The 26,590-nt window shown below is 39.3% G+C and overlaps 6 protein-coding genes across 7 annotated transcripts in view; 3 read left to right on the top strand and 3 right to left on the bottom strand.

Annotated features, from left to right (window-relative positions):
- LOC116039885 (claudin-4-like) overlaps nt 1–26,590 on the top strand; it is a 69,999-nt gene that overhangs the window by 24,855 nt on the left and 18,554 nt on the right. Inside the window, exon 1 of one of the 2 annotated variants that reach the window (XM_031284989.2) lies at nt 20,825–20,933. The exons of the other annotated variant lie outside the window; for it this stretch is intronic. The gene's annotated coding sequence lies outside the window, so the exon portion shown is untranslated. Of the gene's footprint in view, nt 1–20,824; nt 20,934–26,590 lie in introns of those variants that run through there. 2 annotated transcript variants of the gene reach the window in all.
- Nucleotides 3,016–4,043, bottom strand: LOC116039873 (claudin-3-like). The gene has a single exon (XM_031284961.1). The coding sequence runs from the start codon at nt 3,880–3,882 to the stop codon at nt 3,235–3,237; it is 648 nt and encodes a 215-aa protein (XP_031140821.1). The 5' UTR covers nt 3,883–4,043; the 3' UTR covers nt 3,016–3,234.
- On the bottom strand, nt 5,953–7,357 carry LOC116039868 (claudin-3-like). Its single transcript, XM_031284948.2, has one exon. The coding sequence runs from the start codon at nt 7,185–7,187 to the stop codon at nt 6,531–6,533; it is 657 nt and encodes a 218-aa protein (XP_031140808.1). The 5' UTR covers nt 7,188–7,357; the 3' UTR covers nt 5,953–6,530.
- Nucleotides 11,691–12,846, bottom strand: LOC116039849 (claudin-4-like). Its single transcript, XM_031284931.2, has one exon. The coding sequence runs from the start codon at nt 12,803–12,805 to the stop codon at nt 11,999–12,001; it is 807 nt and encodes a 268-aa protein (XP_031140791.2). The 5' UTR covers nt 12,806–12,846; the 3' UTR covers nt 11,691–11,998.
- On the top strand, nt 22,270–23,417 carry LOC116039900 (claudin-4-like). The gene has a single exon (XM_031285039.2). The coding sequence runs from the start codon at nt 22,388–22,390 to the stop codon at nt 23,006–23,008; it is 621 nt and encodes a 206-aa protein (XP_031140899.1). The 5' UTR covers nt 22,270–22,387; the 3' UTR covers nt 23,009–23,417.
- On the top strand, nt 24,599–25,321 carry LOC116039877 (claudin-4-like). The gene has a single exon (XM_031284976.1). The coding sequence runs from the start codon at nt 24,621–24,623 to the stop codon at nt 25,254–25,256; it is 636 nt and encodes a 211-aa protein (XP_031140836.1). The 5' UTR covers nt 24,599–24,620; the 3' UTR covers nt 25,257–25,321.

The raw sequence follows: 26,590 nt of genomic DNA, 5'->3' as shown, positions 1-26,590 counted from the left end.
GGAATGGTATAGCATACCTAGGCTCAGTTATGTACATCATATATTGAAAGCCTTTATTGTCTACCATGCTGTAGGGGCGCAAATCTTTTGAAATGCAATAGGCTATGGATTGAGTTATTTTCTTTGCCCGTTCAGAGTTCGGTGGGAGTTTAGAGCATTGAAAGAGTGCGTTGGTTGACTGGCACGTTAGGAGGAGGTACTTTAGGTTGTTGTTCGTCCACGTCTTTAATGTTGATCTCTGGGTGATGCCGTACCATGTGAGTTCTCAAGTTTGTGGTGTTTCCAAAATACTTAACTTTCGCTTTGCAAAGGCTGCATATAGCATGATTCCTATGAAGTTCTGTCTTCCCCTCGAGGTTATAAAAGCCGACTAAACTACTTCCGCTGCACTTGTTATTCTTCTGATTATGACAAGAGTACCCAGGCGTCAGTGTGATTTTGACGCAGCGCCATCTATGGGAATGGCGAGGTAATGTCATTTCAGGACAATAGTGTCAAAGAAAAAGAAATATGAATCGATTTTTGGAATTCTATGAATCGATTTTGAATCGGTAGAGCTTGAATCTCGATTAAATTTTTTTACACACCCCTACATACTGTGCAGTTTGTAGCTCACAGTTTAGTTGTAGGTCGGTCAGTACAGCAGGTTGGAATTGAACCTGCAACTTCTGCACCAAGGACTGAGCCTCTTTATATGGGCACTCGCTCTACCACTAGGCCACCCAGGCACCCAGTTTTTGTCACTTTTTAACGCTGCTGTTAGCTTTATAGTTTTGTTGTTTCTTGTCAAAACATAGAAGCATTACTGTCTCTCTTTCTCACACTCGCACTTCAAAAGAAAATGTTTAATTTGATATGCTACCATTAGTCAAAAGGGAATCCCCTCTGTAAGAATCAATGATTAGCAATGACCAAACATGCCTGAGGGTCTTAGACAAGTCACTGGAACAGCACATAGGAAACTGCTCACTGGTAAACATGCTCTGTCACACTAATGTGGAAAGAGCTCAATTTATTTGCTGTATATTTTGTGTTTTTAAATGTTGCTGTTTTGGTCAGTGTTATGTGCTGTCCTACACAGGCCTGTTTACTGTAGCAGTCACTTAGTCACAAAACTAAGAAATTGTGTTTTTCATCAGTTAGAAGTCAGTTTGTTTAATTTCCAGACACGATGAGAACCTCTATTTCAGGATTTTTTTCTGTTTTAATCAGCAAGTAAATAATTGTCATCTAAATGACTAGGCATAAATTCTAAGAATGTCACAATTTTTGCATTATATGTAACATTTGTCAGGACATACATTACAGCATTAGATAATCTTTACTTCACCTAAACACCAATAAAAAAATAACTTGTTTTGCCAAATGTACAAACTTAAAGATATTTACTCATTTATCATATTGTCTTAAAAACCTCTTCTCTTCTTCCTCTTTTTCATCTTTTTGTATTGAGGTGTGTAAATGACTGTTACCTTAAAAGTCACATATTCCATCTCAGCCACAGACGGTATGGTTTCTACTGATTTTGCTCTTTTACCTCCTGCCTGACCAATACAAAACCCTCAAATGTAATGTTCTCGGATACAAATTAGAAATGAGCTCTAATCTGTAGTTACTGTTATCATGACCAGATGTCAAGCAGTTTCTTGTCCTTTGTTAGAGGCGACATTGATATGGGAGTAACAGACAATAGTTGGAGAGGAATGTGATATAGCACCAAGGGACCTCTCCCATATTTACTATGATATGTTCATTAATGTTTCAGGTCACTTCCTTTGTCAGGTGTGACTGCATGTGTTTTTATAACTAGACTGCTGAAAGGCTTGACTATCATGGAAACTCTGGCTGATAGGTCTTTTAAATGTGCCAGAGTCTAAATAAATATGCCTTGCTTCGCTGCATCTTATCATTACATTAAAAAAACCCACAGAAACGGCAGTATAAAAACAGGACAGTGGAAGATTAAAGGGAAGTTAGATATCTCCGGGAAGCTGCCCGTATATAGGCCATAAAAAAGAACGAATGTTTTTGCAAGGCACTTCTAATTTTACTAGTACATTTTGTTCAGTGGCCAACAGTAGAAGTTTGTGGTGATACAGGGCAGCGCCCATGAATGAATAATTGTGTTATTGTATGAATGAATAGTGTAACTATGTGGCAGGGATTTGGAAAGAACTATGCAGGCTCAGCTAAGCATCCAATGATAACTGAAGTCTGAAGGGTAAGAAAACAAATACATCATGTAACCTGTCTGGAATGACTCCACTCCTCTGGGCTCACACTTCTCACCTCTGCCCGTTAACTGCTCCTGTGGCTAATTGTTTAGAGCGTGTGTGGTTAAGTTGCCAGTTGCTGGTAACGTAGCCCTCGGGATTGAATGTCAGGTTACTCTCATGAAGCCACCTGGATAGAACGCACTCCGTCATTTTTATTACCGGTTTACTGACTCATGTGGGAGTGAATATGCCGTTTTAAGAATAAGCAAGTTAAAAGGTTATTTATGTTTTTAAATGAAACCAGATATGCAGTATCTTGGAAAAAAAACATGTTTATTTAAAAAAAACACTTGTTAGATACATGTACTACAAAGATAATTCTTGTTATGGATGATCCCAGGTGCTTTTGTTGTCCCTCTGGGCACACTGTAAAGCACTCAACAAACCCCCATACCTACTCTTACCACACTGCACTATAATCTGTGTTGAATACAGTTATCATCTGTCTTGACATTTACAGGTAATTAATGATACTCTTACTACAGTATTTACATCACGTAATCCAGTTGATAACCTTGTCATACCATTTAACACATCCAGTTCTTATTTTTTTTGTACACAGCAGTGCCTTAATTATGAAGGTGATACATGAAGTCATGGCAGTTTTTATAAACAAAAATTCAGTGGTAAACATTAAGAAGCCAGGAATGTATAAAAAGTACGATTGTATACTGTACGATAACATTTAGTGTGTTGACCTTATAAAACAGCACTAACATTTTCTTTGCTTTTTGTTTTGAAACATGATTAAAGTTCCACTCCAATGTCCTTTGCATGCTTTTTTAGTCTCTGAAAAACAAAGAGCCTAAGTCAGAGATACTTAACATGAAAAGCAAAATAAAACACATCCTTCATTACGGAGTCTCCTTGTTTCCTTGAGCTCTTTTCTTCAGCACACTAGTTTGGTGTGGACAGCAGGTTTAAAATGCAATAATGTCTTTTCCTCTTTGACCTTCATTTATACGTAGTCTTTCCTTTCCAACCCTGGGCCACCTGCGGACCGTGAGGCAGAGTAAGCCATTCGTGAAGGGTTGTATCTGGTCTCACGTGGCGGACAGGAGCAGCAGAGCATTCCGCCACCGAGAACCAGGAGGCCAGCAGCTCCCCAGCCGATGTACAGTGAGGCCCCCAGCTCCCTCCGCTGAGCGTCAGTAATTAAAGGGCTGTAGAAGTCCCTGATTATGGTGTTGGCCGCCCAAGAGACAGGAATGAGCTGCATGACCCCAGAAACAATGAAGAAGACCCCAGAGATGATCATCACCTTGGCCTTGGATGCCTCGTCGTCAATGCAGTTTGTGCACTTGGCTCCAGCGATGCCGATGAGCACTGCTAGGATGGCTAACAGGATGGAGATAATGGTGAGGGCGCGGGCAGCTTGGAGGTCTTGGGAGAGGGCGAGCATGGAGTCATAGACCTTACACTGCATCTGGCCTGTGCTCTGGACCACGCAAGTCATCCACAGGCCCTCCCAGATGATCTGAGCCGTCACAATGTTGCTGCCGATGAAGGCCGTCACCCTCCACATAGGAAGAGCGCACGCCACAATGGCAATAATCCATCCCAAAATGCACAGGGAGATGCCTATCAACTCTAGCCCTACAGACATACTGAAACGTCTTCCTCTTCTGCTGCTGAATGTGTGTCACACCTGAGAGGAGGTCACAGAAAAAAAATCTGCAAAGGGGAAGAGTCAACCAGAGACCCAACTAATAATTAAGTAAATTCCAGGCCTCGCATCTGTGAGTGTGTGATGATCTGTTGCCTCAACTTCGCCAGTATCCTTTATATGGGAGATCAGGTGGAGGGGAGGAGTCCCTGAAGGAGCTGACATCATCAAAAGGGGAGGAAGGACCTGGAGACACTCTGCTATCAGTTTACATGGCCAGCTTCACAATGGGCCTGGCCACAAAGAGGCCTTTTTTACAGCTGAAAGGGCATGCAAGTACTGCATGTGTTGTCATAACCAAATAAACAGTTCTAAGGTGAATTAAGGCTTATTGTATGATTGAAAATAACAATTCATTTTAAGTACAGATGTTATGCAAGAAAAAAGGTGACTGATGTATTTTTATTGTAAAACAAACTTTTCTTTATCCTGTTGATGAAACAGGTTGTAAATGGAATCTGACCTCTTCAGAATCTGTGTATAACATATTTATGGGTTATCAGAAAGCTGGTCATTCAATAATCACTGAACAGCTTGTGTTTCAGCCTTAAATAACTCTTAGATCACTTCCTCATGTTTAGCCCAGGTATCTCTCTGCAGGTCTGATGCTTTAAAAATGGCTAATAGATGATGAATGCCTGGCCTTCGTTCATCATTAACACCCATAGAAATAGAATGAGAGTGGAATGGACATTGAACTGTTTGCTGTGGTCATTTGACTAGTTCAAAAGAAAATGGCGCTCAGCACTGTGCATTGACCAAAGAAACAGAATGAGTTAGCCAGCTACAACGGTCACAGCTCTTTGCAATGGCAATGGTACACATAAAAATGGCCACCGTTATGACCATCTTGTTATCTTGATTTGAATGGGAATGTCCTGTCTACTCTAATTCTATTTCTATGGCAACACCCTCCTACGATGTTTTATCATCACTGGTGAAAACCTTGCATCTCCAAAAAGCCAATACTCTAGGATGTAAAAAAACAAACCCATCTTGCTTTCAGCTTGACAGCAGTTTATTTTTTGAAATGATACAAAGAGGTTTTGAAAAGGTGTCATAAGACCAAGGATAGGGAAACTTTCTTGATCTTTAAGGACTCCTTCATGTTTAAGGATCACCTTTAGTGCGAGTTCATGAGGCTTTCACCTGACAACACTGTTATGTTTGATGGGCCTTAATGACTCTGTCTGTCTGCAGAATGCCCTTGAAATTCTTCGGGGCTGGGACTGTCTCCCTAGAAAACCCAGTGTTGACAGCCCTCCCCCCAGTGTCCCCCTCTGACATGAAACAGGTCCATTGTTTGGGAAGGCAGTTCAGATAGTCGAGTTTGGGGAAGCTGACAAAGTAGCGGTTCTTGTTATCATAGAGCCAACAGACATGTGGGAGACAGCCAGGTGGATAGGTGCTGTGATAGACTCCCAGTCATCAGCCTAATGGCTGGGTATCCTGGGTGCATAGAATCAGAAATTTTCTTTGCACCTGTTGATTTGGAGATCAAACATTTCATTGAATCTATTTTTTGAACGTGTTGTTTCAGTTTCCCAATGGGTGTCAGTTTGACACATGTAGGCTATACTGTGTAATACAGAAGTGGTTCTCAAGCTGAGAGCTTTTTAGGTCGCATTAGAATTCAGGGCATAAATACACTTTTTTTTTTTTTTCTTTTGCTGATAAACATGACAAAAAACAGACCTTATTGTGACTATTATTGCTACTGTTCATCACATCCCCAACCGGCACCGCCAGACACCACCTACAAAGAGCCTGTGTCTGGCTTTTTTCCTAGTTTTTCCTCGCCACTGTCGCACTAAATGTTTGCTCTTGGGGGAATTACTAGAATTGTTGGGACTTTATAAATTATAGAGTGTGGTCTAGACATACTTTATCTGTAAAGTGTCTCGAGATAAATCTTGTTATGATTTGATAGTATAAATAAAATTGAATTGAATTGCAAATTGAATTGAAAAGTCATTGATAGGTGTATTTTATATGATTTTCCTCAAACTTTAATGACGAAATGTTTCAGCCTTAATAATGAAAGACAACCTGAAACAGTACTTCAAAAGTTTAAATGATCAAGAAAACTTGTGTTAAAAACAAACAAGGCCTTTAAATAAAAAAATTATGTCAGACATCAACACATTTCAGATAAAGTGATTTACAAAATGTATAAATAACAAAACTGCATTATGTGACTTAATGACAGGCTTTGTTGAACTTCTTAATCAAAACTAAAGATTTTTTTAATAAAACATACAGTCAATACAGTATGAATGCAGAGTCACCTATTCTCTAAATTTGAATCACAAATTATGCAATTATTTTCATAAAGTATAAAACACAGGGCACATCAATAACATAGTTGTTAGCCTCAGTTGTTAGCCTCAAAGTTACATACAAAACATTTAACAAAGAAAGTTTGATGTAGGCTCTGTTCTATAGGGCATACATTATATGGGGGCATTACAATCAATCTTTTCAACATGAAGACAGATATATAGGTTATAAAAGGACTGTCCTCTCCAGTTCTCTCTGATCAGTCTTTTCCATGATGGCAAAGGTGTGAGAAAAGAGCAGGTGCAAGTTCAGACATAGTCTCTCCTATCGTGACCACTTGGGGCCAGCGACCTAGTTTGGGAGTACATCATCTTTGATGGAGGCCCGTACCTTTTCTCAGGTTTTGGGGGGCAACTGGAGCAGAGGATGCCACCTCCAATGAGCAGAAATGCAGCTGCAGCCCAGCCCAGGTACAGAGCCACACCTATCTCCCTCTTCTGTGCTTCAGGTATAATTGGACTGTAGAACTCCATGATGATAGTATTAGCAGACCACGACACAGGGATCAGCTGAGTCAGAGAAGCCACGATGAAGGCCACTCCGGCGGCTATCATAACCCGAGCTTTGGCCGACTCTTCATCCACACAGTTGGTACATTTTGCACCCATTATGCCCACCAGAACTCCCACGATAGCCACCACAATGGAGATGATAGTGAGGGCACGGGCGGCCTGAAGATCTGGGCTGAGAGCCAACATGGAGTCGTGGATTTTACACTGCATCTGTCCTGTGCTCTGGACCACGCAGTTCATCCAGATGCCTTCCCAGGTGGTCTGCGCTGTGACAATGTTCACCCCAATGAAAGCTGACACTCTCCACATGGGCAAGGCGCAGGATACAATGGCTGAGATCCATCCCAGGACAGCCAGAACCAATCCAAGTATCTCCAGTCCCACTGAAGGCATGTCTGAACTCTGTGTGAGTCAAAATGCACAGAGGTCTTCTCTATCTCGGTAGTCAGAGGTGGATTGAGTGAGTGTTCTCTATAGTGCTGATTGCGCTTCTAAGCATTAGAGTTTTTTAGCGTAGAAGGTGGAGTCACTTGGTGATTGGCCAGAGCAGAGTTCAAATCGGCTTTTGTCCCACTTACTTTAAATGTACAAAAAGCAGCTCAATCATTCAACTTCCTTTGCCCTGCCTAGTTTCCCACCTAGTTGGGTATGGGGAGAGTAAACAGGGGGCCTGTATCTCAGGTCAGGTGTAGTTAAAGGATAACAGACATGGGAAAGAACGGTGGATGATTGATTGAAAGTGGAAGGCGCAATATCAACTCCTGCAGATTTGTCATTGTACTCAGGAGTCAGTTGTTTATAATTCTGAATTGAAGCCTTCCTGTCAAAAATAATTATACCTCTTTTTTATAAAATGATTGAATCTGACGAAGACCAATGGAGAGGCATTGTGGAGGTGGAAGAAAAGATTAAATGGGTTGGGATAGTTCTTTGGAAACCAGTGGGAGTGCTCTGATTATCGGGAGGGTGTTTTTGTAACAGGGAAGAGCCTGTGTATCCCTCCAATGAATTTGATAAAACCATCATCTCTATTTCCATGGAAGGCCCGTACGTTTCTGTTTACTGTAACCATCATCATTTAACAGCTTAAGGAGGCAACTGAAATGTTTATTTTAGCTAGGTGTGTGGGAGATATTTCAAGTGTATGTTATCAGCAATTTTCCCATAAATTAGGCCAAAAATAAATTTAAGATTAGATGAGTTATACAAAAGTTGTTTCAAACATTTTGTTAGAAATGACACCCAGAATGTTTCCAGTAACGATGCCTTTTTTAGTGTGTAACGCTTTGGCTACATTGAACGCGGAACGTATGCGGACCATTCGCAGAGCAGATGTTCTGCGGAATGTATCTTTTAACAGGCTACACCTGCTGCACACACACGGCGTAAGAATGTGTGAGTCACAGGCGAGACGGAGAACCTTTGCTTTGGGATTGTTGTTTCTTCAGTTTGTGGAGCCAGCACAGCGCTGTGAAAGGTCAATTTACTGTCAGCTGTTATCAGAGGACACGGTGAGGGAAACAAGACATTAAAACAGAAACTCTCAAAACCAAACTGCCAATACGCTCATTGAGTCATTAAGTCGTTTCCTGTCTATCGATAGTTCAATCTAAAAGCAATATAGACAGTTTATGATCCATTTCTGTGTAAAAGGGCTGCACACATCTCACGTAAAAAAATATAAATAGAAGACCTATTAGAATAAATGTCCTATTTTACGCTTTACGAGCAGCTCTCCGCGAAGCATACGCACCACTTATGCGCTGCTCTCGTGCTCGGTGTAGCCAGTTTCATTGATTATAGTGGAAGTGTAGTGTTGGAACATCCGTTTCACATATGTTAACGCATGCAATGTAGCCAGCCCGTTGCCGTTTTGACACACTAACCTCAAAGACATGTTAGAGATGATAACTTTTTTCTCTCAACACAAAAAAGATCTTCAGATATCAGATTAACACTCCTTTGTTTCAGTGAGAAACCCCACGAGGATGAAATATTAGGTAACAACGTTGGAGTGTTTGCTGCTATGTGATGCTGCCTAGGTTACCATGGGAAGTCAATAACTGAGACCACCTGCGGGAACTGCAATGCAAACAAGACAAACCCCCCTTTAAACATACAGTGTCTGCATGTGGAAGGCACACAGGAATATCATTTATGAATAGCACATGTATTTCTCTCAGGACATAGACGTGTTTCTAGAGATAGTTGCAAGGACCAGCACTACAAAGAGAGAGTGGGCCAGTGTGTTGGAAGCAATTGTCTTTGTGTGTGTGCTCAAGGGTCTTATCAGTGTCCTTGCTCTGAAGGTTGTAGTGCATCAGGAGTTTCAACCGCAATTTAACTTTTGCACGTGCCACAGAAAACAACCCTCCTCACACACATTCTGACCTCCAGTAGTTTTACCAGGATCCCTCATCAACCTCTGAGTTTGTCAATTTGCAGTTTTCAAAAAAGATGACTGAAATAATGGAGACCATGTATTTGATGATGTGCAAAAAACCAACCCATTGAGGCCATGAATGGGAAAAAAATGGGACTATAAGGATCAAAACACTACCAACAAGTGTCACACAGTCACACAATCCTGCCAGTAGGGTCTGTGGTCATTCAAAAGGAGTTTTCAGGAGATCATTAACCTCACTCCTTAAGCCAAAGCAGGTTAAGAAAGCAAGACAGGTTTTCAACCTCTATCTTTGTTTCTTGTACTTTAATTTTATTGCTTGTATATTGCTTGTAAATCAGGAGTACTGAATTTCTATGCGAGTTTGTATATCGCATAATTTAAGTCGTATATACATTGTAGTAATTATATGTTTTAAACAGTTTGAAAGTAACAAGAGTTTGAGAAGTCTCAAATAGGGTTGCAAAATTCTGGGAATTTTCAAAGTTGGAAACTTTCCATGGGAATTAACTGGAATAAACTAGATATTTTTTATATTACTTGTTATAATACTGTTAGACTTTAACAGGGAACTTAAATGTAGTCTAAAAAAACACATCTTGCAGCATAATCTTGGTTAAAACAACCTGATTTAATGCAACTTCAGTTGAATGTCCTCCCTATATTCGTCAATGACATGCACGCACGCAGTAATCAGCATAGGCTACTATATACTTGCCAACATTTAGTTTTTAAAATACGGGATAAGGGGATTAATATATAACCCATTGCTATTATTAAACTATGTGTTTTAATTGTATAGCCCACTAAGCATAGTAAATCAAAATTGGAATGTTTCCAAAATTCCCCAGCTAAACTTTCCATGGAAAGCAATATTAAAAATATCCAGTTTATTCCCATTAATTCCCGTTAATTCCCATGAAAGTTTCCAAATTGGAACGTTTCCAAAATTACCCAGCTAAATTTCCATGTAAAGTTTCCGGAAATTTACCAGAAAATGTGCAACCCTAGTCTCAAATGGAGGCTGTCACCTGTTGGTTTCACTGTTGGACAGATTGACATGCAGATTGAAATGTAGAAATGTTAAGCAAGGCTTGATGAGTAGCCCAGGCTTGTAAAACTTTTTTGTTTTTCAAAATGCAGCAGGCCCACTGTTGAGGTGTTTCTAACTTTCTACAACAAATCCAAAGAGGCATTATTTTTGCTACAGTACCTGCTTTGTCATTTAGATTTTTAGAGATTTCAAACTACTCTTTGAGCAATAAGATACACTTTTTATTACAGTAAATCCCACCAGGGGAGTAAACAGTTGCAAACCATCTGATCAATAGGGTCTTTGTGGCTAAGTTTGGACTCCGTTACAGTGCAGGTTACATCCCCTGGCAGAAGGAGACTTTTATCTCTGACTCAGTTTCACTCTTGCAAAATGAGGACAGACTACAATGGAAGGAAAGCATAAGGTGCTCCTCTGAAACAAGCCACCCATTGTTTCTTTTCTCCATTTACATTGAAATTAAATACCTAATTTCGGCATGCACTTTGACATGCTCTTATTGGTCAGACTCTGCTGAACTCTACAGCAGGCATCTGCCCCCGTTTTTGCATACCAAAGAACTCATGCAGGCATCGTTATGTTACACTTCATTTAAGCATCAATTTTTTTTCTTTTTTTTCTTTTTTTTTTTTTAATAAAATTAGTATTTTCCACAGGCAAAGGTGCAACATATTGGTTTAGAGACCAGTATACAGAAAAGTACACTATACATACTGGGGAAATTTAAGCATCAATTTCTGACTCTAAACTAGGGGTGGGAATCACCAGAGGCCTCACGATACAATATCATTACAATACTTATGTCACGATACCATATTATTGCGATTTTAAACAATTTATTACGTTTTTTCCAGCTTCAAATTTTTTCAAACTTCAAATTATGCCCCCAAAAGGAAACTTTGTCAATATCTGTTTTATCTAAAAATATACATTTCTCTGTTTGTTCATCTCACTTCAATTTTATTGCTGCAAAATGGGATTGTCAATCAGAAAAACTGACCAACACATATATAATAATAGATTGATACTTGCTGTCTGTATATCGATACAGGATTGCCACGGAAAATATCGCTATACTATGCTGTTGTGGAAATTGCAGAAAATTGCAAGAGACAACTTCTCACATTGAGCAAACAAATGCATGTGTTGTTTATTTTTTATAGGAAATACACTTCACTAGAAAATGGTGCTGTCCAGCAAAACCAACCCCCATGGGTCCCACGTCATCACGCATTCAGAACATTTAAAGGGACCGTGATCCCTGAACAGTCGTACTTACATGAAGTGACTAAGGACAGTAAATTACATGTATAACATATTACGTTTAACAACAAAGGTGAATTATGTATGTCACATTCACTACACTGTATCAATTTCCCCCCACCCCTACTCTAAACTGTATCTCTGCTATGAAGAAGGCTTGAAAAATGAGTAAATAATAATAATCTTCAAAGACATTGTGTGTTTTTAATATAGATAGACATCATCTTAATGTTTCTTAGAAAAAACCTACAAGTAAAATGTATTAATATTTGAAATACAATATTAAAAGCAATATAAGATGCCCACCACTTCAGAAAAATGGTCATAACAAAACACATTATGAAACATGCATCAGTGATTAATACTTAAAGCCAAAGCCCATGATGCTGCATTAACATCCATGCCACCAAACATCCATCTGCTGTGCACAAATTTGCTAACACTAGTCATGGTATCATCAGCTGCTCCCACATGTCACTATGTTCATACATAATCTCTTCTGGGGTATCCGTTGACTGACATAATCTTGACAGCCGAGTAGTCCACCCGATGGGGCACGGAGCCACTACCACTCGGTGCTGCAGCTGCTATGGGTGGGCAGGAGCAACAGAGCAGGGCTCCCCCTAGGATGAGGAGGCAGGAAGAAGCCCAGCCAAAGTACAGAGCATTACCAAACTCCCTCTTCCCCGTTTCCTCCAGCAACGGGTCGTAGAAGCCCAGCACGATGGCGTGTGCTGTCCAGGACACAGCCACCAGCAGCAGCAGTCCAGCCACCACGAAGGTTACCCCAGCAGCCACCACAAGCCTTGGTTTACTGCTCACATCCCGGCTACAGTTGGTGCACTTGGCACCAGCCACTGACAGACCGATGCCCACAATGCACAGTACCATGGAGACGATGACCAAGGCACGAGCTGCTTGCAAGTCCACCGGCAGCCCCAGCATGGAGTCGTGCACCTTGCAGTGCATCTGACCCGTGCTCTGGACTGAACAGTTCATCCACAAGCCTTCCCAGATCACCTGGGAGATGACAATGTTCTGACCGATGAACGCAGCCACCCGCCACATGGGCAAGCCGCAGGCCACCATCACCCCCAGCCAGCCAGCCACGGCCAGGGTCATCCCAAGGATCTCCAAGCCTGCAGAGTACATAGTTAGCTGGGGATGAAGAAGGAGTTGAACAAGACTCTCTTCCAGAGCGCTGTGGGATAGAAGGGCCTTCTGTGTCCGCAGGCTCAACCCTCCTGAGATGAAGGCGATATCGGATCCTGTTGGCTCAACGTCCTGCATAAGACTTTTAGTGAGAGAGAAAGAGAGAGGGAGAAACTGATTCTACCTTCTTTATACAGCTTAGACGACTGAAGGTGGAGTCAGCTTAAGGTGGCATCATGTTTACCTTCAAACTGCACTTGCAAATTGGAATACACTCGTATTTTTCAACTGCAATTGGTGTCGAATGGGAAAAACATCAGTATTCTTTATGAAAAACATATTTTAAAAACATAAGCACCTGTCGAGTCTTTGGCACCAGTTAACAAAATAAATACGGACAGTATGACTTCTGGAGGAAAATGTTGTCTTACACCACATTTACCGAAAAAATGCTTACAGCAACTATTTAGTCACTTCTGATTTTACTATAATATAAAGATTCTTGTACCAGCGGAATGTGCCAACCTTGAAGAAACTAGCTGCATCACCATCTGAATGAGATCTCTGTGCAAGAGAAAAGCGCAACAATGACAGGCCTTGTTTTTTGCTGCTCAGCTACATAATCCCTCCTGGGAGAAAAACCCCCACTGCGTTTGAGTTAACCAGTCTGATTGTCAGTGGGGATGTTGAAGGTGTCTTTCTTAAAATGGAGGATATATGGTTAAATATTTAAATAAACAAAATGCATTGAGAATATCAGCCTGGTAGTCTATGACCTAACAGAGCAGCAGATACTACTCTTTTGAATCTCCATTAGAGATACAATTGCAAACATTAAACCATAAATGCATACCTGGGACTTAATGGTAGGTTGTCTGTGTAACTAATACCTTCAGTATATACCACCTTTTGTATATGATCATTTTTGGGGTATCTCAAAAGACAGAAAGCACATTTAGTTTTAGGCCCAAGCATTACTTTCTGAGCATGTCAATTTAGCAAAAACTGTAAAATACTGTGATTTCAATCACGTAAAAAATGAATAAGCTTAGTCTCTTTTTAGCATAGCACAAAATACTGTATCACAGCTGTTCGGTTTTTATGTGAGTCAACATCATCTGTTTGTCATGCTGAACATGAAATAAATGAAAGAATACCGCAGGTGGGAATATCTCCTAAAATATCTAGAGTATCTTGTTTGATAGACAACAGGGCCGTTGAGGTTGGCTGACATTTGAGCTCTGTGTCATTATAGGCTTTCCTCTAATTAACACAGGTCACCTGGGGTCAGTGGTCAGGGTGAGTATCTCTGTTGTCTTGTGGTTAACCCCACACACAGACAAACATGTACACACATAGGCTACTCACCGTCCCATCCTCCCACACAAACCTAGACACACACCTGCCAGGTAGCTTACCATCGGGACCATTTTTCTGGCATGTGATTTTGCATTATTGTACATCAGTATGAAGAATATAGGTTTTCCCTATCAAAAACATGCATCCTAATTTCTTCATCTTCCAGCTTCAATACTGTAAATTTGGTTCAGAAAATGTGGCTTTTTTTCTTACTTCAGCTTGAGTGACTGTTCTATTTCTGATAATCCACCTTTAAAGTAGGGGTGGGAATCACCAGAGGCCCCACGATATGATATTATCACGATACTTATGTCACAATACGATATTGCGATATATTGCAATTTATTACCTTTTTTTCCGACTTCAAATTATGTCCCCAAAGGAAAACGTTGTCAACATCTGTTTTGTCTAAAAAAATATAAATTTCTTTGTTTGTTCATCTCACTTCAATTTTATTTAATAATTTTAATTGATTAAAAAAAGTTAGCCCAAAAGTTAAATTCTCATGTGCAATTTATATAATAAAACATTGAATCTTGGCCTCCGTGTATCGATACAGTATTGCCACGGAAAATATTGCGATACCCTCCCCCACACACACAGACACACACACACACACACACACACACACACATACACACACATACACACACACACACACACACACACATACACACATTTTAAAGACATTTCTATAAATGTTAGTGGCCTATTGAGAGAAAACCTAAATGCATCATACACCAAAGATGGCTGCTTTGACATCATGACGCTCGCTGCAGGAATAGAAGTCACACTATATGTTCACATATGTTCAGCGCATACAGTACCCAAATATTCAAATTCCTTATATAATAATATAATAATAACAATCACATGTCAGGTGTAACCGTAACTGCAAATACCAAGAACTAGTTTTGATAAATACTGCTGTATGTATTTATTCTAAAATGATGAATGCTACGGTGCATTCTGGGCTACACTTTGAAGAATGAACACAATCGTTTCAAGAGACTAACTATTTATTTGCATTGTACTGTATATGTATGTTTTTACAGGCAGGGGGAGCCACCATTGCATTCTCTCTGTGTTGTGTTGTGTTGCTTGTCTGGTTTTGCAGAAAACACCCTTCATGAGCATCTTCATGTCTGTTTAGTTAAAGTATTAGTGGATTATCATATGTGCAAGGTTATACTGTTTACACACAAAACATCAGCCTGACTGAGTCAGTAAGAGTCAGTATCCTGATTTTACCTGAGTTTTCTATTTTGTTTGAATCTTTTTTTTTTTGTATTTCGTATTTCGCTTTTTAATTAGTTTTTATCTTGCATTACTGGAATTGGTTTTATCTAGTTTTATCTTGTTGATTTTAATTTTAAAGATTGCTCTATAAATGAAGATATATAAGTATTATAATATTAAAGCATTGCTGGTTAAAGGGATGCTTAAAACGATGTGATTTTCAAAGGAATTTCACACAAGACAGCTTTTCTGATGCCTTTCCAAATTGTATTTTTCCCTCAAGCTTTTCTGAAGGGTCTAACACACAAGGTAATACAAATAAATAAATCAAATGCTATTTCCTTCCTTTGGTTTTGATTTGCAGCTGGCAGCAGTCTCTGTACAAGGAGTGTTCAGGATTATCGAGTTCCTACTTCCAAGAAAAAAACGGGTTTTGTGTGTCATGGACCTACAGCCAGTGTTCAGAACTCTGAAATTCTGTGGTTGACTACCAGATAAAGTCAGTTCAAACCAGATACAGCTTGAATCATAACAGCAGACGTGATTGGCTAATGCTTCCTGGAAACCACTGCTTCTTTTTTTTAACCTTTATGCAGCAACAAAGCATGCATCTTCACATCTGTTAACACCCTGGTAACAAGTTTTCCACAATGTGTAAATTTCATAATTCTAAAACCAGGCCAATAGTGGTAAAATATGTAAAACAACACGATACCCTAACTGATACTCAACTGCTCCATTCTCGCAGCATTGTTACAATACACAACTCATTGTAATAAAACCAAGAACACAAATAAAGCACATGCATAGCATAGCTGTAATAGTATGCAGAACTGCACTTAGACATGAAACTTTGTCAACAGATTCAGCCTAAGGCAAGAAATTTGGGCATTGCTGTGGACAATCAACTACTTTAGTTTCAAAAACACACCGATAACACTGCCTTTTTTTTTTTCATCGGTCAAACAATATTTTACACAATCTCACACAAAGAGAATGATTCACATTTTTGTAGTTGCCATTTTTTTTGTTTGGTCTTATCTTGACTTGTGCAATCTTCTTTTCACTTGCCTTTACAAGAAATCTATGGAAACTCACCGCACTACTGCAAAAAATAGACTTAACATAACCCCATGGAATATAAGACCTGTGTTGCATTGGGCTCTGTCTGGCTGTATGATTTGACTTTTAAATCGTATTAGGTTTCAGGTTTCTTGATTTGCATATGAGGGTCCTGGTTTTTTTTACCTAGATTTTTTACTAGATTTACCTACAGTAAACGTATCAGGTGGTTGCCTTTTTGTTTTTTTGACAAAGTCACAAACATGTTGAATTATTACATTAACTTTCCTTGATGCAACTTTCTTTCATGCAACTTTCTATAACCTTTCTTGCAATTCAGAATTTGATTACTTTATGTAAAGCAGAGGCTTTTTATTAAAAGTAAATTCCATGGGACTGACATTTATGCAAAAATAGAGACTCATGTATGCCCACATTTTAATATTCAAAAATGTGTTGTTTGCTGGATGGATACAACAGATGTATGCAGTAGATTTTCACAGATGTTTAGGGAGTTCACCATTTTCCTCTGCAGGTGCAGCTACTTGATAAGACATTACCTGGAAATGTACATGTAGCCACTTGCAGAGCACCTTGCTGAACATTCACCTGTCATGGGAACAGGAACGAGTCTGACCGTTTTTTTACGAGGTACTGGTGTCTACTGCAGGTTGTTGTTGTTGTTTCGTCACAGTACGCTTACGTCTACATTCAATTCAAACCTTTGTTTCTTTAGATTTAGACTTTGTTTAATTATTCATTAACACAGCCCTTGTGTGTGTGTGTGTGTGTGTGTGTGTGTGTGTGTGTGTATATATGTGTGTGTATGTGTGTGTATGTGTGTGTGTGTGTGTGTGTGTGTGTGTGTGTGTGTGTGTGTGTTAATTTGTAAAACATAAGGACAGTACCAATGAGCCCATAGAGTGAAGTGTAGTCCGATGATGAAAACATGTATTAGGAAGTTACAGAATTAATACAAAATAAGGAAGTAAACGTTCTTCCTGTGTATTGTTCAAAGCCAAAAACATTTCATTTTAGAAGTCCCTGTCACGAACAGTGAAGATGAATGAGGAACTTAAAGTTTCCTCATGCCAAAAATACAAACCCTCAGTCACACAAAATGTCCTACATCTCGACTTGCACAGGCAGCTGTGTGTAGCTTTTATTCGCCCATATTACATTTACACTACTTGACTTTCACACATTTACCTTTTACAAAGCACAAATCAGAGGTATTTGTACTTCATATATTTCCTTTCATTTATCTATACTTCTACTCCACTACATCTCAGTGGCAAATATTGTACTTTTTACTTACTACTTACTACACTACATTTGTCTGACAGCTTTAGTTACTTTTCAGTTGTTTCATCCCCATCCTGTCCAGTGAAAGCCATGTATGTCCAGATGTGTTGATGTTGAATGTTTATGATAAACTGAAAGATGAAGTGTTCCTTGGTATGTGTTGAGAAAATTCTCCTACTTTTTAAGCTAAATAAAGTCTTTAAAAAGCCTCTTGGATCAGCTGAGAAATGCATCGTCACAAAGCTAAAAACAGGGCTGTTTTTCTGACACCATGAAAAACTTTTACGTGGTTCTCACAGGACAGCAACACTACAAACATATGATGATGTTATAGAATATGATGCATTGCTGTAGATTTAACTACCCAACATATAAAGGAGTTAAAATTAGCACAACTCTAAAAATCTACAGCAGTAAAGTGTAACATACAAATTAATGCAGCAGAAATATTGATCCAGAAACGTTATACAGTATATATTAGTAAATCACTCTGACAGGGAACATTTTACTCCACAATGAGTACTTGTACTTTACTTTTACTAGTACATTTTGATAATATTTACACGTTTATACTTAAGTAAGGTTTTGTAGTGGAGTATTTTTTTAAATTGATATTTTCACTTTAGTAAAGGATCTGAATACTTCTTCCACCACTGAAAGTAACAATATATGTTTTGATATTTTGAGATATTGTACACTATTAATGCCATACTTCACCAGATCTTCTCTAAAAATCAGTAAAATATCTCTCATCACTTTAGCAGAAACTTGAAGACTTCAGGTGATTGTGTCATGTGATAATGTGTCATGACAAACGCGTGACTCAGTGAAAAGTCCCACAAACACTTACCGTGCTCAAATTACACACAGAAACTGTGACAGGTATCTGGACAACAGCCTCAGGGATTGCTGTGATGACATCACATGCCAAATACAGACACGGTGTACCTACACAGATACACACACACACACATACTTCCCACTCTGACACATGAAACTACTAGTAGTTCTTTCTACCCAAACAATGTAACTAAGGACGATTTTCATTACATCAGAAAATATATCTCATGTCTGGACTTAGAATGTTGTATAGTGAGTTTAGTAATTTACAATGAGATTAAAATACTGTACTACCACATTCTAGCATGGACTATCACCTCAAAATATTTATATAGTTAGTCATGATTTAGCTCTGTTGTATTTATACCTCGTGGTGTACACAAGAAAATCTTTAATTAATCATATCACATAATGGTTTTTTTTTTTAAGCTACTCAACAGTGAGTTTGTGATATTTGTCTCTTGGGATATTAGTATAATATCAAAAATAGGGACTGACTTACCGTCTTGTCCAGAGTCTCTTCACATTTGACTCTGTAAAAGTTAGTACAACAAAAAATACCATCCTCACTGTCAACAATGTAACAGTATGAATAAAATCATAATTATTGCCGGCTTATCTCTTAAGCCACCTACACATGATCAGCAGCAAAACCGCGAGGTAGGGCACAGAGCAGAGAGGCAAAGCGCAGCGCAGGAACGTTCTGGAATTGGTTGAGCCTTGACAGGTCAGCGGCAACAAGGTCAAAGTTGAAATAATTTGAACTTTGAGCGCAGCGCACGGCGCAATTCCGAGTGGTGCGGGACGCCAAGGGTAGGCCTGTGCCTAGTTGGGCCCCATAGGAAAACAAAGGAACGGCCAGCGCAGAGCGGCTTTACCGCATGTGTTTACATCCACAAATCCACCACACTAAACTTGTGAGAAACACAAATATATCAGTTGTCTGGTTCAACTACAAGATAATAGATTATTAAGTTAACTCCAAACAAACTCCAAAATACCATTTAGATTTTGTACATGAACTCAAGAGTGGGGAGCACAATGTCATATTGTCCACCAAGATGCACAATGTTTGTATCCGACATTGGACATCAAGAAAACATTTATTATTTTACAGATTTACAGAAACCAAATGCATTAAAAACAAATGTGTTTACATATTTTTGAAATGTGGGACAACTGAACTGACAGTACATCAAGAATCTAAAGAGATTGTATATTTGAAGCTATATCTTACTTTTTTTCTGCTAAATTCAAGCAGCGATGATAATATTGTTCCCAACTTTTGTAGTTAACCCACCCTGAACATTCAAAATGGCTGTAGTGTTTCCATATGTACAATACACATATATTTAATTCATAACATATGTTTCATTTATATGTGTTTAACTTTATTTCAATTGAACCTTAGGAAACTTCATGAACGTTCCAAAGAACATGGCTGTTGTTTACTTTTGCATTGATATGCATAATGACCCAGCCAGTTTAACTGAAGGGTTGGACACCTGAGTGGGAGCCAAAGGCAGCCGTTACTGCAAAGTCTGGGCTTGCCTTGAACTACCTGCTGACACTCGTCACTTCGGCTCCCTCTGGCATTTTCTCACGGCTGCTGGAGTCGAGTCTTTCACCTGTTGCTGCAAAGATTGTACTATGCTTTGTTGCAAAGTTGAAGTCTCAATGAGGAGACTTGAGCTCTTCATTATAGTTTTCTGGCACCATTAATTACTTTGGCAAACATTTTCAGCTGAACACTGAAATGTTGACATTTTTCACGCCCTTTACTCTAACAAAACCCCCCCACAAAGTTTCACATAACCAGCTTAATTTAGCATGACTTTATTTTACAATCTGATTTGAAAATATTTGATTATGCATATATAAGATTATTCAGCTGATACAGTGCGTTGTATGCATTGTGAAGTTGCTGCATGATTACCATAATTACAGTATGGGAATCTTTCAAAAATATGGGACTAGATTTTGGCCACTCTGATGCTTATCAGTACTTGCACATCAGGACTAATCTTACCTTAAAACCATCTCTCCTCAGATTCTTAATTGTGGAAATTCCTCCCTGCCTCCTTGTGTGTGGAACCCAATCTCCATAGCCAAGCTGAGGTAGCTTTAATGATCCTACCTTGGATAAAATAGAGGCATTATAGTCCTAACGGCAGTTTTGGCCCTTAAACACTGGCTCCATTCATTTCTGAAACAATCTGATTCCCTCTCTACCTCTCTTTGCCCCCTCTCACTATTCTCTCTTTTTGTGTCAAGAGGAATCACTTGCCATAGTGTTTGCCTTTTCCCCAACATCGTCCTCCTGATATCTTCTCATTGCTGTGGAAAACTGTCGATAAACCAAGTGGGACCGTCGGACTGCAGAGTGCCCATTTTTCTCCCAAGGAAACCTACAGGAGAAGGCTGCAACCCATCAGCCTTTAAGGACTGACATCACTGCAAGGTCAGCTTTGATTTTTCAACTACTGTAGAATGCACGTTTAATATAAAGTACTTCTTTATGACTGGACAAATAGGGTTCTTAAGGAAACAATCACTGAAATTATTATTGTTTTGGTTTTCCTTTTTAATGGCATCATTATTAAAATCTTGTAAAATATTTAAATGGGCGTGTCCTTTAGCTGTGCCAACAATGCTATTCTGTTGCACTACTGTGCGAATAAGCCTGTTTAAATCAGCGTAATCAGTGTAGGATGTCATGTACTTGTTTGTTACATTTGTACACTGTAAATAGGGTATAGTGGGACTAATTAATACCAGAATGATCTGAGCATTTACTCAACCAGCTGCATTCTGTAGTTTATCAAAGTGATTTATTTATTGAGGGCAAGATGACAATTTTAACAATATGCTATGTTGTTTTGTTAGTAATGTCAACAGTATAGCTGCAGTAGAGGCCAAGAATTTGGATTTAAATAATCTAGTCATTTTCACAACAGTGGCTCTTGATTAAATCCTGTATACTAAGTATTTAATTCTAAGACTATATAGTAAATAGTATAGTGAAGTAAGGAAGAGAATAGTAGATTTATGCACTCATATATTCTGAAATACGTACATTTTCACTCAATTTTCAGTCTGTACAATTGGACAACTGTGGACAAAAGTTGCTTGTGAGTTCCACCTTTGTCTCCAATTGAATGGAAAATGGAAATGACAGGTATGACTTTATTAAAATGAGTGTACTGACATCAGAGGATGGAAAACACACCTTCACTCCTTTACAAACAAATAGTCAATGTTTGATGAAATCCTGAAACTGAGAAAATTATTGCTGTCGCTCTCGTTTTAATCACAATTAAAATAGTATGTGCTCCTTTACAGCCTGAAAAGAACAGTCATTAGATCTAGGAAACATTTGAGAACTACTTGGGTGAACTCAAAAATACAAAGTAAGCATTCTTAAACAAAGCTGTTACAAAGCTACACAGTTCCATAAAAGCTGTTTTTTAGTACAAGCATGACTTTTAAAGGAGTAGTAGTATTTTCTATCACTGTTCCGACAGTACAGAAAACAGGACCAAAAGCTACTTAATGGCATTTTGAGGGTGTGGCTGATGGTGTTTTTTTTTTTTTTTTTTTTGAGTGCTCAACGGATCTCAATGCCTGTGAGTCACAGTGGGGCTATTCCAGTTTATATGATTACCTGACTGAGACAAAAACTGACATGAATACACATGCCCACGGTTCAGGGTGGGGGTAGTCATCACGTCACAGCTGTGTAACAATGTGCGTGTGTGTCAAGCCCCTCCCGAGTTAAGGGTATAAAAGACCCGCTCCAACCTTACCCTAACATTTACTCTTGGGGATCTCTCAAGCAAGACTTAACTGCCTTCCAGAGACACACACTTTTGGACCATTTTGTTTTTTTTGGACGACGAAGCTTTCTGAGGAGACATGGTGTCGGCCGGCTTTCAGATGATGGGCACTGCCCTTTGCATTATCGGCTGGATTGGGGTCATCATTACTTGCATCCTACCCCAGTGGAAAGTGACAGCCTTCGTCGGCCAAAACATTGTCACCGCTCAAACCACTTGGGAGGGCATTTGGATGAGCTGTGTGGTCCAGAGCACAGGTCAGATGCAGTGCAAGGTTTATGACTCAATGCTGGCCCTTTCCTCGGACCTCCAAGCTGCCCGCGCCCTCACCATCATATCTGTGCTGCTTGGCGTCGTTGGCATCCTACTCTCTCTCGCGGGGGGCAAATGCACCAACTGTGTGGAAGAGGAGAGCGCCAAGGCCAAAATCGGCGTGACATCTGGTGTGATCTTTATCGTTGCTGGTGTTTTGTGTCTCATCCCTGTGAGTTGGACAGCAAACACCATCATACAGAACTTCTACAACCCAATGTTGGGCCTTGACAAAAGGGAGCTTGGAGCTTCACTCTTCATCGGCTGGGGGGCCTCAGGCCTCCTCATCCTGGGTGGTGCACTCCTCTGTGCCAACTGCCCTCCCAAGGATAACTTTTCTGCCAAGTACTCTGCTCCCCGTTCAAATGCACCCAAGGACTATGTCTGAGGAGAGAAAAGCCAAAGAGCTTAAAAAAAATGACTTGAATGAAATGCTTCGTGGTCCATGACATTGATTTATGTTGCCACAAAAAGTATGATTTGAATTTTCATTGTGCTCACAGTTGATTTTGACACTTTCATGTCGAGTTACAGCACTTCTATAGATTTGTTTTATCAGTGCCAGGATGGAGATATTTGCACCACACCCAAACAATATGGACTGAGTGACACAATGCTTAGTTGGTGGGAGTGAAAAAAATACACATCTATATATTGGAACAGCATATAACAACTTGATTCATTGATTTATTTTCCTTTGTTTTCATCCATTTGTACAATTTTACAAATTTCATTTCAAAATGTGTTTTATATGTGACTGTCTGAAACTGTAAATAAAGTTTTTTATTAACATTGAATTATCATGCTTTGTTTTGTTCTTTTAGATTTCATAACATAAAAACATAAAAACAACTTCTTCTCAAGCTAAGATGGAAGCTTCAGAAAGAATAAAGGAGGTGTGACTCTCTTTTACACAACCCATAGATTTAATAACTGTGAAACCAATGATAAACATTTAATAAAAAGAATTCAAAATTATACATACTATCAAGTTGTCCCAATAATAAATACTATAATAAATCCTAAATATAGTGTAAATACTCCTAATTCACTTATCCTGCAGACAAAAGAAGTGTGGAAAACATTAGAACTTAATTCAGACATAATATATAACTACTTTACAACGTTATGTACGAAGCAACGAAGTACACTCTAATTTATGAACAACCCAGTATTAGACGTGCATATAATCCAGTCAGACTTTTTATATCATCCTTATGAATTATGAGCTGCATGTTTGTTTGTTTTTACAGGAAACTTACATTTTCCCAATTTCTGAGGCATTACCTGTCCAACACTGCCTCTTGCTGTTAACAAAATAACACATCCTGTTTGTCACATATGATCATGTATAAACACCCAGTAACAAGTAACAATACTTTTATCACCTGTAGTTGTCATATAATTTGTGATGCACATTTTATAATCATACAGCATATTTTTAAATAACATAACCTATTGTATGTGTTTGGCTTTTGTTCTTGTTCAGACCTGATACTCGTTTTCGTCTTCAACGAGTTGGATGTATACCACATTTACTGTACAATCTTAAAAAACACGGTTAATCAACATGAAAAGGTGGGTTAGTCACTCATGTGCCATATTATAATAATTAAAGGTTTATAAAGATTTATATTTAGAGGAAGTATAATTTTTCAATTTTCCTGCTTTTCTGCTTGTAGCCCAACTTTTTACTTTGAAATCTTTGTCACTTTGAGTTATCTTTGAGTAAAAGGTTGATGGATTAGGATCCAGGATTTTTTATTTTTTTTTTGTATTTGACCTTGAAGCTTTGGATTCAAGCAGGTCAGCACTGCTAAAGGTCCCTGCATCTTTGTTTGTGTGTAAACTCATTCTAGCCAATAGGAGCTGAGGACTGTGGTATCACATACCCTCATGTCTGTGTCCCTTATTCTCCCACAACAACCATATAAATACAATCTCACACCATTCTACTTGTCTTTCTTCTTGGATTTAGAGTGTGGAACCAAGCGAGCAAAATGGTTTCTCAGGGGATTCAGATCATTAGTATATCGTTGGCTGTGATTGGCTGGTTCATGGTCATCGTGGTGTGCGTCTTGCCCATGTGGAAGGTCACCGCTTTCATCGGGGCCAACATCATTACGGCTCAGACCATCTGGCAAGGCATGTGGATGAACTGTGTGGTGCAGAGTACAGGCCAGATGCAGTGCAAGGTGTATGACTCCATGCTGGCTCTGCCTCAAGACCTGCAGGCCGCTCGTGCCATGATCATCATCTCCATCCTGGCTGGAATCTTTGGACTGATCTTGTCAATCGCTGGCGGGAAATGCACCAACTGCATCGAGGAGGAGCAAGCCAAGTCGAAGGCTTGCATCATGGCTGGAGTTTTGTTCATCATCTCGGGGTTGCTCTGTCTCATTCCAGTCTCCTGGTCTGCCAACACCATCGTCAGCAACTTCTACAACCCGCTGATAATCGAAGCCCAGAGGTATGAGTTAGGAGCGTCGCTGTACATCGGCTGGGCGGCTGCTGCACTGCTGCTGTTGGGAGGGGGGCTAATGTGTTGGAACTGCCCTCCCACCAATGTACACCCCCACTACCCATCCAAATTCACACCTGTGAAGTCAGCCTCCACATCAAGAGAATACGTATAGGATGGTTAGCACTTCTTAAATGGACCTTTGAGGTCACAGGAATTTAGAAGACTTGAGAGAAATCTGCCATCCTCTGCCATTTTTGGTTGTTGTTTGTTGTTGCAATGACTGCATCCCATTTAGCTGTGCCAGCGGGGCCCTGGGATTGTGCATGCTGGCTCACTGTCACACCTAGATAGAACGAATTCACCATCAATGTTACCATTGTGCCGTTTCCTGCTATGATGAGTCAAAAGTCTACTTAAACACCAAAACAGGAACTTGGCATATGTTTATGACTCAGTCTAAAATTTCAAAATGGAAGAGCCTTTTTAAAAATTTGAATTCATGTTGTACTGTGTCTGGATGATGAGTAACTAGGATGTAAATCATGATCATAATTAATCGTGTGTAAATGTGTAAATATTTAGTAGTTTATTGTTGTAAGGGATTCACAGTGTACCTTTTCTTCATTGTCATTCAGATAGTAACATCTCAACAAATACAAAGACAAAAAACATACTTCCTTCAAATATAACTTCTTTTTAGTTAGTTTTATAAGTTTTATAAGTTTTGCATTGATTAGATATATCTTAGAAAAAATAAGTAAACACTGTTGGTGAAGGAAAATCTGTGCATTTTTTATCTGTTGTCCTTTTCATTTTCACACAGCATGCAAATTCCACTTTTATATTTCTGTTTCTGAATCTTGTAATGTTCTGTTACTTTAAATAAATTCTATAATCATTGGGTAATGTTTACTTACTTTTGAGAAACTCAAAGCATATAATAGTACTATACAGGAAGGAAAAGAGGTACATTTTTCAACATCACAAGGTAAGCTGAGGACATGGTTATGCAGCAATGTGGTTAACATGAATTAACCAACATATGCAAGGGTGTTACTGTTGTGATGTAGTTTCCATGGGAAACGGGATAGAAGATATATTACCTCCTTAATCTATACATTCTTAAATTGTTTGGGGTTCATTTCCAAAAGAAAAAAAGCTATTTACGCACCATGGAACAGATTGGTATAGCAGTCCCAATAAACCACATCTGTCTAATCTATCTTGCCCTCAGTCCGGCAGAGATTTTTCATCAGAATCTTGGTGAGCGCCGTCAGAGGCAAATGCGCTAACAGCATCCAGGCTGAACCAAGTTGAAGACTGTTCTTGTGTATTGGGGTTTCTTTATCTTGTGGTGGGCTGCTGTGTCTCATCCCGGTGTCCTGGACATCTAACACCATCATCAGGGATTTGAACACCCTGATCTTGACGAATGGTCAGTAGACACATGAGTTCAGAAGTGTTCATGGCTTAAGCTTCTACTCCTCTGATGATGAAAATGTACTA

Source organism: Sander lucioperca, chromosome 5, assembly GCF_008315115.2.
Source record: "Sander lucioperca isolate FBNREF2018 chromosome 5, SLUC_FBN_1.2, whole genome shotgun sequence".
Taxonomy (NCBI): domain Eukaryota; kingdom Metazoa; phylum Chordata; class Actinopteri; order Perciformes; family Percidae; genus Sander; species Sander lucioperca.
The sequence above is the reverse complement of the archived record's forward strand: the minus strand, read 5'-3'. Positions and strand labels throughout refer to the sequence as shown.

Bases quoted from the DNA above. Each gene is read 5' to 3' on its own strand.
- LOC116039868 (XM_031284948.2), bottom strand. From the start codon at position 7,187: ATGCCTTCAGTGGGACTGGAGATACTTGGATTGGTTCTGGCTGTCCTG.
- LOC116039900 (XM_031285039.2), top strand. From the start codon at position 22,388: ATGGTGTCGGCCGGCTTTCAGATGATGGGCACTGCCCTTTGCATTATC.
- LOC116039877 (XM_031284976.1), top strand. From the start codon at position 24,621: ATGGTTTCTCAGGGGATTCAGATCATTAGTATATCGTTGGCTGTGATT.
- LOC116039873 (XM_031284961.1), bottom strand. From the start codon at position 3,882: ATGTCTGTAGGGCTAGAGTTGATAGGCATCTCCCTGTGCATTTTGGGA.
- LOC116039849 (XM_031284931.2), bottom strand. From the start codon at position 12,805: ATGCAGGACGTTGAGCCAACAGGATCCGATATCGCCTTCATCTCAGGA.